The sequence below is a fragment of the Myxocyprinus asiaticus genome, chromosome 8 (assembly GCF_019703515.2).
Source record: "Myxocyprinus asiaticus isolate MX2 ecotype Aquarium Trade chromosome 8, UBuf_Myxa_2, whole genome shotgun sequence".
Lineage (NCBI taxonomy): Eukaryota > Metazoa > Chordata > Actinopteri > Cypriniformes > Catostomidae > Myxocyprinus > Myxocyprinus asiaticus.
The window spans coordinates 26761548-26774112 of NC_059351.1; the positions used below are offsets into that span (position 1 = coordinate 26761548).

Sequence of the window (12565 nt, forward strand, 5' to 3'; positions counted from 1 at the left end):
TTGTCTGTTGCAAATGTAGACAATGCAAATGAGATCAATTTTCTTGAAAATGTAAGTCTGAAGTATATTGCTTGTCAATTGAACATTAATTTGTACATGTGAACGACATGTTTTAGTAAAAACGCAAGTTACAAAATAATTATTTTAGTTTTTATAAATATTGTTAAATAAAAATGTTAATATAGGTAACAAAATCTTTAAAAGAACATTGCATTAGTTGTGCATAGATTACCCACAATAATGAGGAAATTGAGTAAAGGGGTGAACATTGTTAGAGTGCGGATTTGTAATCCGGCCACTTGGTAGAATGGAGAAAAAATGTTGGCCTGTGCACCCTTCAAAGTTCCCATCCCTGGTCTAGATAGTCAGCTCACTATGATGCCCAAAAATTTTGTTGACTAGGTAGACAGCTCACTGTGATGCCCAGAAATGCTGCTGTCTAGATAGTCAATTCACTACGATGCCAAAAATGCTGCTGTCTAGATAGTCAGCTCACTATGATGCCCAAAAATGTTATTGACTACGTAGACAACTGAATAGGTTTTAATCCACAGCCTGTGTTGAATAAATGCTGATTCTGTATTTCAGATAAATGACTGGAGATCACGATGGCTCACATCACACTCAGTCAGTACCTGCAGCAGGTTAGAGTTTACCTTATTTACGAACAGTACATTCTCCAGTGTTGACGTCTGTATTTGTGAAATGTTCGTCCTGTATATTTTTGTTTCTATTGTCCTGTTTCATGTGACATCAGTGTATGACTGCGCCGCCAAGTTTGTGCCCAAAGTTCCATATTCCTTCAATGTGCTTTGCTGTGGGATGTGACAAAAGCCTTCTCCAAGAGCTAAAAGTAGCTCTTCATCACATATATTTTTTAATACTGTGACTAAATCAGACCAGAAAACAACACAAAAATTTGTAACTTCTGAATAAGAGATGTTTACGGTGATGTACTGGTGGGCGTGTGTACTCATTGGTCACACATCAGACTCGCTGACGTACGGTGATGAATCGTGGATAAAATATATTTAAATGTCAGCGAAAGTCTAATTTGGCAATATGTGTGCTATCTTCAGACCTGTATGAACTTTTCCTGTGACTTGCCATGGATCAAAAGCAATTTTTGAGGTTTTTCTTGATATTGTTTCACAGGTGTTTTTCCATTCACCGGCATTGTTTTCTCCTGCTGATGGTCACAAATATGACGGCTGTGAGGGAAATGTCATGTGACTGAAACAGGTCAATAGTTGTCTACAAACGAACTGCTTTTGTTTCTGTAAGGTTCTTGAAGCCATAGACAGCAGAGATGGGTCGTTCTCTGGAGAGCTGCTGTCATTCAAACATCCCCATGTGGCCAATCCTCGACTGCAGGTACTGCGTACATGTACTGCTTATACCTGTACAAACGCAATACACATTCACAGGTGTTTGGTTTCGCATGTGAACTGTGTGTCTGCAGCTGTCCAGTCCAGAAGAAAAGTGTCAGCAGTTACTGGAGCCGCCCTATGATGAGATGGTGGCCGCACATCTCCGGTGAACATCTGCATACTTCAGTTCACTCCGTGCTTCATGTTTACAGTATGAGATAGTACAGTAAACGTTCTCTCTCTGCAGATGCACATTCGCTGTATCCAATCATGACTTTGTAGAGGCGTACAAATGCCAGACAGTTGTCGTTCAATATCCTTTTCTGGAACATTGGAGTTCAAGTGTAAAATATTGCAAATTGAGTTTTTATCCATCAGTTTCTTTCCTTAACTCGATTGAACATCATTCCTGAAAGCATTTCAAGCTCATAAAGAAGAGAATTGGTGAGACTCATAGATTGATATGATTTCTGCTCCTTCTCAATTAGAAGTGAATCAGTGTGTGACAGTGTAACTATATCAAACTGTAAACACAACAACAGTACTTGTCTTTAAAACGGAACACAGTAAAACAGTCATTTTTTTCCAGGGCTTTGCCGATCATGTTTGCAGTGACCATTGACCTCAGGGTATTTGCCAATAATGTGAGTGAAACTGTGTCATGTGTAGATTTATAACTATCCTGCTGCTCCAGAGAGTGTCTCTTATTGTGTGTGTGTGTTGTGTTGTGAGATGAATGTATAATATATATGTTTATGTGTGTGTGTTGTGGTGGCAGGCGGAGCAGCAGCTGCAGTTAAAGGGTAAAGGGAAGGTTGGTGACATGCTGGAGAAAGCAGCCGAACAACTCATGAGCTGCTTCAGAGTGTGTGCCAGTGACAAGTGAGTTTACACACACACGTTATGTTGCCAGACTTTTAACTATGGCACTAAAGTGTGGTCCACTTCACCTTTTATTCTGACCAAGAACCGCTCTCTTAATTTACACCTGTTATGTAGATGCATTTTGGGTGATCCAAACAGGATGTCGGTAAAGAGGTGTAAATAGGGTACAAAACGTTTTAACATTGTCCGCTTCAACCTCATTCGGAATAGCAGTGAAGCGCCGCCTACTTACCTGTCAGTCAACCGCTGCACAAAACAAGGGTTTAAACTGTGCCGGTGTTGGGCCTCATGTATTCAGATAGAAGACAAAGGCAGGCCTAACACAGTCGTAAAACCTAACTCAGGCCCAAATACAAAGTCATAAATCTTACTGATAAAAACCGCACCAAAATCAAACAAAGGGAGTCCAAAACAGACTACAAATCCCATGAAGCCTTGCTCACTAAAGGATCGAACTCTCAACTCCTATTGGATGAGGCACACGACAGCACGCCCCTCAACCATGACATCATCAGGAATAGAAATACCTCTGAAATGCTTCCGGGATTTGCTTCCAGCAACTTTGCTCGCCGTGCGTAGATGCAGCTCATCGCTGCTCTCAGGTGTATCCTCGTGGCACAAGGAAGTAACGTCCAACTTGAAACTATGGCCATACAATCTCCATCTCGCTGGACGAGTTGAGATTACTCTGTGTTCCACCGAACACTCTAACGGATCCGAAGCAGACCGCCGAGCAATCCGCATCTTCATCCGTTTGCCTGCAGAAGTGAAGAGAGAAAAGATTTCTCTTCCATCTTCAATCAAGTCATCGTCGCTGATTTCTCCGCCAGCCCGCAGAGAATCAGCAGCCGTACCGCCCGCCGACAGAGCGAGGAAATGGCCTCCCGTCATCACCCGAGCCTCGAGGAACTGAGTCGGAGTTAAAGGACGGATGAACACACATTCTACGTCCTCATACGATTCAAGTAAGAGGTTTACGTCTGGGCAGAGATAGAATATTATAGTGTGTTATTCTTGTGTATCAAGGTTATTGCTTGTACAGTTTATGGACCGCCGAGTCCTCTCATTGCGGCTAATACTCAGGGTATTTAATTATCACGAATGAGATTTGCTGTGTTGTAGTCCAACCACACTGGACTGTTGTGCATTTCCGCCATCGCGGGTGAGACCGGCACACTGAGTTTATCCATTAAAGAATCAAAGACCGCGTGACGGTTTACGAGCCATCCACCGCATCTCTGAGTGATAAACTAACAGCTGCTTTCTCTCTCACGATCACAAAATCAGCTTTGGGGCAGTCACTTTATTCTCTCTCTCTCTCTCTCGTACTAACCACACACACACACACACACAAACACACACATACACATACATACATACACGCGACCCCTCACAAACATTCTCGCACACATTTTTGGCTAGTAGATAGCTTCGTGAAAGCTCAGCTTTGTCCCTAAGCTATCGTACAAGCGGATACATGCGGTAAACTGGTAGACGCCATTGACTGGTTTCTCTCCACCCACATTCACGGCCATATTCTCTGGCTGGAAGTCTCGCGTGACATACTCTCCAGGAGAGTCACGTCCGCCATTTTGTGCGCGTCCCTCCTTACACACACACTCTCACATACACACCCTCATGTGTTATCGGATTATTTTGGTTTCCATATCTAATCATGTCACTGTTTAGTTTGTATTTGTAAGTCGGAAGTTTATTGACTGCATTGTATTAATTATTAATTGATATTACTGCATAAATAAACTTTGTTATATTTCAAAGAGAAGTGTTTTGGTTTGTTTTGCATACACCTGTGTCACATGCTGACAGGATGTCAGTGCTCAGATTCAAGCCTTCATTCATTGTTTTTTTTTCTGAAATCGATATTCTTCGGATGTCGATTTTCCTAAGAAAACAATCCAATATTGAGACTGTTATACTATCTGGTTATTAGTCCCTGATTCCAGGGTGGTGCCCCATCAATATTAATCCTTATTAATATTCTATTGATTTTTGATAATTGATAATTTTCTTTGATGATTGTTGAATTTGAATGATCAATAAGCTAGTGTTAATTTTAATTAATGTTTCATCGATGTTAACAATTAACGATTATCTTTAATAATTGTTGATTTAAAGGATTAAAAAAAACTAACATTGATTCTCATCAATGTTCTATTGATTTTAATAATTAATAATTATCTTTAACAGAGGATTCTGTTCTAAACCTGATCTAAACCTGATGTCATTTTTGTGACAGGGTTGTTATAGATTTTGGTTTTTATGTTAGTTTGTATTTCTATTTAATATTCAATTTGTAATTTCAGTTTAATTTTTGTTAGTTTTCGTTTTCTCAGTGTTTTCTAGTTTCAGTTTAGTTTTAATTTTAGTATTTTATGGCTGCAAAAGTTAAAGCATTGACTGGTATAATTTAAAATGTCTAAGGTCGTTACATTTCTCAGGGCAGTGTTGTGTTAAGTCTAGTGACATTTTCATCTTTAATTAAGGGGGATTGAAAAGGTTTCAAATTTTATAATATAGGGTAATGATGGGTAAAGTGGGACAATTAAGCTTGACCCCTATTATATCTATGTATTTCCTTAAATAGTTAAAAATCATTACTAAACTAATATTTGAGAAGGAAACAATTAACACTTTGAGATTTTAAATGAATGATTTTATGTCAGTATGTGTGGCAGAGCTCATTTTATGGCCACCTGTGGGAAAAGCAATGGTAAAGAAAATGACAGAAATTTGAGGCAAATCTTTTCAATGGTGATAAAAAAGTAAAAGTTGAGTTAATGTTTGTAAATGTTACATATGATGATTTGTGATGTGGAAGTGTGTAAGAAAATACAAAAGTGAATTCAAATAATTTGTAGATATTTTTATAGTTTGAATTTTCCTCTGTCCCACTCACCAATACTGCCTTAAAAAAAATCTGGGATTTGGTCAAAAGAGGATCTCCAAAAGTTCTTCTTCACAGTATCGAGTATTTCTTAATTTTTACTTTTGATTAAAGTAGGAGACATTCTAAGCTTTCTATAAATGTATAATATCAGGTTATGTGGTATTTGGATCATAATTAATAGTGACTAAAAATAGTACAATTTCCAAAAGTGTCCCACTTTGCCCATATTTACTTTACTGTGTAGTGTGTATAAAAAAAACTAAAATTAATTCAAGGTAATTTTTATTTTATTTTTGTTCGTTTAGGGGTTATGAAAAATATTTTAGTTTCAGTTTTTTCCAATCATTTCTGGTTTTTATTTTTATTTCAGTTAATGGAAATGCTTTCATTTAGTTTTCATTTTAATTTACATTAACAGTAGGAACAATGGTTTGTGATTAAATTAAATGCAATTATAATTGAGAGAAACAGTGCTTCTTTTTCTTTTACTCTTTTGCACTTTATAATCATGTAGTAATTCACTGATGTGATGACTGATGTCGTCATGAAATCAAAGACCCTCCTCTTGGGATCTGAACACGAGTGGTCACAGGAGACGTATGATAATACCAGGTGTAAACACCAATGTGTTTACCTGTGTTTTTGCTCATTTGTGAGTCATCTCCCACAAATCCCACAAACAGCATTCTCACATAAGTGTTCCTTTTTTCCAGGTGGGAGAGAGCAGTGTGTAGTGTAGATGCAACTGATGATGCCATTGCATCCACACTACACACTGCTCTCTCCCTCCTGGAAAAAAGGAACACTTATGTGAGAATGCTGTTTGTAGACTACAGTTTAGCATTCAACACCATAGTGCCCTCCAACTCCGGGCTCTGGGCTTAAACAACTCGCTGTGCAGCTGGATTCTGGACTTCCTGTCAAGTAGATGCCAGGTGGTTAGAATGGGCAGCAACATCTCCTCATCACTGACCCTCAACATTGGAGCCCTGCAGGGCTGTGTTCTCAGCCCACTCTTGTATTCCCTGTACACACATGACTGTGTGGCAACACACAGCTCCAATGCCATCAAGTTTGCTGATGATACAACGGTGGTAGGTCTGATCACTGACAATGATGAAACAGCCTACAGAGAGAAGGTGCACATTCTTAGTGTGTCACTAAGTGTGTCAGGAGTACAACCTCTCCCTCAACGTCAGCAAGACCAAGAAGCTTGTGGTGGACTTCAGGAGAAAAGACAGCCCCATCACCATCAATGGAGCACCGGTGGAGAGAGTCAGCAGCTTCAAGTTCCTCCGTGTCCACATCACAGAGGAACTCACATGGTTTGTCCACACTGAGGCCATTGTGAAGAAGGCTCATCAGTGCCTCTTCTTCCTGAGACGGCTGAGGAAGTTTGGAATGAACCACCACATCCTCACACGGTTCTACACCAGCACTGTAGAGAGCATCCTGACTGGCTGCATCACTGCCTGGTACGGCAATAGCACCCCCCACAACCGAAAAGCCCTGCAAAGGGTGGTGCGAACTGCAGTGAGACTTTCACCCACTGTTGCACTTGTGTAGATGGTTGTGTGACAATAAATGTGATTTGATTTAATTTGATTTGATCTGCAAAATGAATAAATGTGATCACTTGTGATTGGATCAACCGAAATGCATTTTAACACCAGGTGTAAAAAGGGACTTAAAATAGGAAGAGACTGTTTCTTAAAATGACAATAATATCGTTTATCGCAGTTATTTCTGGGACAATATATCGTCCAACAAAAGTAGTTATCGTGACAGGCCTATGCGTGTCATCTGAGTCTACAGCATATGCAACAGTGTAACATCATGTGAAACGGTGTTTGTTGTGTGTTTCAGTCGTGCTGGTATTGATGACTCAAAGAAATGGGGAATGTTGTTTCTGATCAATCAACTCTTCAAGATCTACTTCAAAGTAAGATTTGTTTTAATTGTTTTTTTACATTTTTTATTTATTTATTTATTTTTTATTTAAACTGCAGATACAAGAGTACCTATAAATACTTTACAAGACCTAGAAGAGAACATTATGAAATATCAAAACAAAAACACAGGAATTCATTTTCTGTTTTGGAGCCTGGTGTAGTGTAATTTATTGGCTGTTTGCGTGTTTGTCAGATCAATAAACTGCACTTGTGTAAGCCTCTGATACGAGCCATTGACAGCTCGAACCTGAAGGACGAGTACAGCATGGGCCAGAGAGTCACCTATAAATACTACGTGGGCAGAAAGGCAATGTTTGACAGTGACTTCAAACCAGGTGACACGTCATACTGCTGTGTTTTACGGTTCAGATTCTCAGTGGATTGTTCTGGATGTTGAATGAAGCTGCTCATCTCTGTCATGTGTTGTTCAGCGGAGGAGTATCTGTCATTCTCCTTCAGTCACTGTCATCGCTCCTGTCAGAGGAACAAGAGGCTGATCCTCATTTATCTGCTGCCTGTCAAGATGCTGCTGGTAACAAAAGATGATGAGTTTAGAAGAATATTTGTGTTGGGGAGATCAAGGAATTATAAACGTTGACTGTTTGACTTTAGACTGTTTTGGTTTGAAAGCTTCGATTCACTCATTTCATAAAGTGATAAAGTGATATTTTTTCATGGAAAAGTATGCAAAAATATTTCCTACTCCTTTCACCGGTCTCTGTGACAGCTGTAGACTTTGTAAACAGCAAAAAAAAAAAAAAAAAACATTGTCGGCGGACACTGATGCTTTTCACCCGTTAATCATTTTGCTCATTCTTATCGAGTTGTATTTGAAGCGGATCATTGATACTGTATGATTCATAATGTTTGTCAGTTGAGGGTGCTATTGTGCCACTGTTGAATTTGACAGCCACAGTAACAAACAATGCTACTCTTTTGCTCAGTTTTGTTCTCAAAATTGTCTTTGGAGGGCGGGGTTTTGGAATGAGGGGGCGTGGCTAATTCAATGGCTCAGTCACATGAAAGCTTCGGAATGCTAAAATCGCTTTTAGCACCTTTAATTTATGCCATGGCATTGTTAAGTGCTTGATTCTGATTGGTTAACAAACATTCCAAGGTGTTCTACGGTAATTCATATTTAGTTCCAGGTTTGTTGAGTACGTGACAGTTCAATAACACTTCACCACATCTTTTCAAATTGTTACAAAGTTTCAAATGAATGGAACTTGAAAGAGCAGTACAGTCTACTATTATAAAAGAATCAGATAAAGACTTTGTCCAACAGAACATACCGTTTAATACTTAGTATTGTCAATAATTTACTGGTTGATTATCTGTGGCTTTTTCGGGTGTGATACTGTGATCAAATCAATGTTCTGTAATAGATTTGAACTTCAATGGTTTTAAATAAGAAATGTTGCTTATTCTACATTTATAAACAGATTTTCATTGCATTTTTTAAGATTATTCTCATGCTCATGTGTCGATAGGGTCACATGCCCACTAATCAGCTGCTGAAGAAATATGACCTCATGCAGTTTGCTGATGTCACCAAAGCTGTGAGGTAAAACGTCACTATATACTTCTACTTGCTCTATGCTTAGGCAAAAAGTATGGAGTGAATTAACTTAGTATAACTAAAATTTGGTATGCAGCTTTTTGTAGAAACCCTGCTTGTCTATGCAAAATTATATGGTCATCTGCCATTCGCAGTTTAAGTGCTGAAATGTTATTGGCTATTGGCGGCCATTTTTGTTGAATCGGTATTTTAAGAATGTGTTAGCACTTCAACCAAAGAAGATGCATGCCAAGTTTCAAATTCCATGATGAAATGTTTACAGAGTTGTTGTTTTTTTTAGTAACAGCGCCCTCTATTGGCAGAATTGGACGAAATTGAGTGTGCATCTTCAAAATGTCTACATGTTGAAGTTCACCTAGTTTCGTTAAGTATGGATTTTGAGTTGACAAGATATGTGGTCGATAATCGAAAATGGGCCACGGCAAACAATTTATTGACTTGTAACTACAAAGCGCTTTGATGGATCAAAATTAGTTTAATACCTTATTGTCAGGAGGGTCTGTAGATGAGGTTGACCTAATTTTATGTGAATCAGACAAACAGCCGAGGAGGAGTTTGAAAACGTATGTTATCCATCAAATCCAAAATGGTGCACAAACGCAGTGTTTCAGAAATCACTGTGAACATGAATGTCTCTGCTGTCTCATTCTTCATGTGTGTCAGTGAGGGAAACCTGCTACTCTTGAATGAAGCTCTAGTCAAACACGAGACATTCTTCATCCGCTGTGGAGTCTTCCTCATTCTGGAGAAACTGAAGATCATCACCTACAGGAATCTCTTTAAGAAAGTGTGAGTGCATAACAAACACAGCAACAGCACACATGTTGAGAAACAAAAATTTTACAAGCACACTTTCATCATTTGCACATCCAGGCTCCAAAATAATGAAAATTAGAATCTGTTTTGATTTGTGCAGGTATCATCTGCTGAAGACCCATCAGCTTCCTCTGGACGCGTTCCTGGTGGCACTGAAGATGATGAAGGTGGAGGACGTGGACATCGATGAAGTTCAGTGCATTCTTGCCAACCTCATTTACATGGTCAGGGTCACATTACGCACAGTGTCACTTCCTGTTGGCTGTCTCTCCTCATTAGCATAGATTATACTTGAGTCTGACATCTTTAATGCAGGAATCAACATCAAATCAATCAAATCAAATCAAATCACTTTTATTGTCACACAAAAATATACACAAGTGCAATAGTGTGTGAAATTCTTGGGTGCAGTTCCGAGCAACATAGTAGTCGTGACAGTGATGAGACATATACCAATTACAATAAACATCAGATTTACAACACAATTTAAAATATAATATACACAATTACACACAACACAATATACAAATAATAACATACAATGTACAGTATACAATACACACAATATAGAAAACATTATACAATAAAAAAAAGTATATATAGTATATATAGAATGTACAGTAGGTAATTGTTAAGAGAGAATATAATATAATAATAATATAATTATGACAGTCCAGTGTGAGATATAAGAGTAAGAGTAATAAAGTGCAGTGCTGATGTATTTTGATCATGGGAGATCAAGAGTTCATAAGTCTGATTGCTTGGGGGAAGAAGCTGTCATGAAGCCGGCTGGTGCAGGTCCTGATGCTGCGATACCACCTGCCTGATGGTAGCAGTGAACATTAGTGTTTATATACACACTAGCCCTGCTCCAAAACTTGTGTGCTACCTACCTAGACAGTATTTTTTAAGGCACCTGACACAAAGACAGTTTATCCAATACTGGGAAGTATTAATAACAACAGTTCAATCTAATTAAAAATGTACTATTTTACCTAATATTTCTTTGTGCTGTGTATTTTTATGCTTACTATGATGTTGTTAGCTTAGCAACATTCTAATGCTAACCTCCATTCAAATCAATTGAGTCTCTTGTGTGTTACATGGAGTTGCTGCCTATATAGAGCACTCCAGAGCACTCACTAATGAGGTTACATTTCAGTTAGGATGCTGCTTAAAGACCTTTTCACACCAAGCATGACTTTTTGCCACAATTAACATTTTTAATTGAAACAATGGATTCCTATGAAGTTTTGGAACTATATCTGTATTAAGGATGAAAACCTTGTCTTATTTGTCTGATATGATTTTATTTTGTGCTTGAGATTATTCTGTAATGTGATGTTGAATGTGTCTGTGTTTCAGGGTCACATCAAAGGTTACATCTCTCACCAGCACCAGAAGTTGGTTGTGAGCAAGCAGAATGCATTTCCTCCTCTGTCCAGTGTGTCTTAAACACAACATCAGAGAATGAACTTCAGTTAGGTTTAGGGTTTTCCTTTGTCTTTTTTACTGATTATGTCAAATAAATGTGATAGTGTTTTGTAAGTGTCTGCTCAGTTTTATTCAATAATGCAGGTTTTATACATCAATATAAAAGGTAAAGATCTATATCCAAATATATAAGTAAAATAAAGCCTAATTTTAAGACCATTAAGATTTTTCACATTGTGACATTATTTTCATGACAAACACAGTTTACCCAAAATTCTGATTACTGTAATGTCTATTTTAATTCTCATTATTCTCAGTTATGATTCTCTTCAGCTTCTCATTACAGTAATGGTGCATACATCATGTATTTAAAGATAAAATTATACTGAGTCAAAGACAAGTACAGGTGAAGAAAACAAAATACGTATAAATCAACCAAAATGTATAAATAAGACAAAGGAGACAAATAATCTAAAATATTTATTTTTTATTTTTTCAGGGGTCAGGAAAGTTCTAATTTCAGCATATAAGAAAGGGTATACAATTTTTATTAATAAAGCATATTAACTCAATGCATTTATTGCTAAAATTGTGGAGGATGTGGTTAGGGGCTGTGAACCAGAAAATGTCTCGAGATAAAACCCTGAACGATGTCTTAAGGTGTGGTAACCGTGGTATAAGTGGAATAATTGACTCCGGCACATTGAATTGTTGAAATATAATGCACACCTGAGGTGCATTACCACCTTGGGTCTGCATTATTTTTCAACAATTCAACGGTCTGTCATCAATTATTCCTTACATATTACATTTAGATAATTTAATACAAGGCCTTTTTTAATTATAAATATACAGGTGCATCTCAATAAATTAGAATGTCGTGGAAAAGTTCATTTATTTCAGTAATTCAACTCAAATTGTGAAACTCGTGTATTAAATAAATTCAATGCACACAGACTGAAGTAGTTTAAGTCTTTGGTTCTTTTAATTGTGATGATTTTGGCTCACATTTAACAAAAACCCACCAATTCACTATCTCAAAAAATTAGAATATGGTGACATGCCAATCAGCTAATCAACTCAAAACACCTGCAAAGGTTTCCTGAGCCTTCAAAATGGTCTCTCAGTTTGGTTCACTAGGCTACACAATCATGGGGAAGACTGCTGATCTGACAGTTGTCCAGAAGACAATCATTGACACCCTTCACAAGGAGGGTAAGCCACAAACATTCATTGCCAAAGAAGCTGGCTGTTCACAGAGTGCTGTATCCAAGCATGTTAACAGAAAGTTGAGTGGAAGGAAAAAGTGTGGAAGAAAAAGATGCACAACCAACCGAGAGAACCGCAGCCTTATGATTGTCAAGCAAAATCGATTCAAGAATTTGGGTGAACTTCACAAGGAATGGACTGAGGCTGGGGTCAAGGCATCAAGAGCCACCACACACAGACGTGTCAAGGAATTTGGCTACAGTTGTCGTATTCCTCTTGTTAAGCCACTCCTGAACCACAGACAACGTCAGAGGCGTCTTACCTGGGCTAAGGAGAAGAACTGGACTGTTGCCCAGTGGTCCAAAGTCCTCTTTTCAGATGAGAGCAAGTTTTGTATTTAATTTGGAAACCA

The 12565-nt window shown here is 38.1% G+C and overlaps 1 protein-coding gene across 1 annotated transcript; it reads left to right on the plus strand.

The window, feature by feature from the left end:
* The first annotated feature begins 587 nt into the window (after nucleotides 1-587).
* LOC127444940 (PCI domain-containing protein 2-like) lies at nucleotides 588-11810 on the plus strand. Its single transcript, XM_051704620.1, has 14 exons — nucleotides 588-644; nucleotides 1285-1374; nucleotides 1463-1536; nucleotides 1618-1683; nucleotides 1773-1814; nucleotides 1960-2014; nucleotides 2149-2252; nucleotides 7030-7105; nucleotides 7309-7450; nucleotides 7547-7647; nucleotides 8606-8679; nucleotides 9358-9483; nucleotides 9611-9734; nucleotides 10876-11810. Exons 1-14 carry the CDS (start codon nucleotides 609-611, stop codon nucleotides 10963-10965), a joined length of 1200 nt encoding a protein of 399 aa, XP_051560580.1. The 5' UTR covers nucleotides 588-608; the 3' UTR covers nucleotides 10966-11810.
* Nucleotides 11811-12565: the final 755 nt, after the last annotated feature.

Coding starts and splice junctions, on each gene's coding strand:
- LOC127444940 (XM_051704620.1), top strand. CDS start 609: ATGGCTCACATCACACTCAGTCAGTACCTGCAGCAG. Junction 1,375..1,462: donor TGGCCAATCCTCGACTGCAG/GTACTGCGTACA, acceptor GTGTGTCTGCAG/CTGTCCAGTCCAGAAGAAAA. Junction 7,106..7,308: donor TCTTCAAGATCTACTTCAAA/GTAAGATTTGTT, acceptor CGTGTTTGTCAG/ATCAATAAACTGCACTTGTG.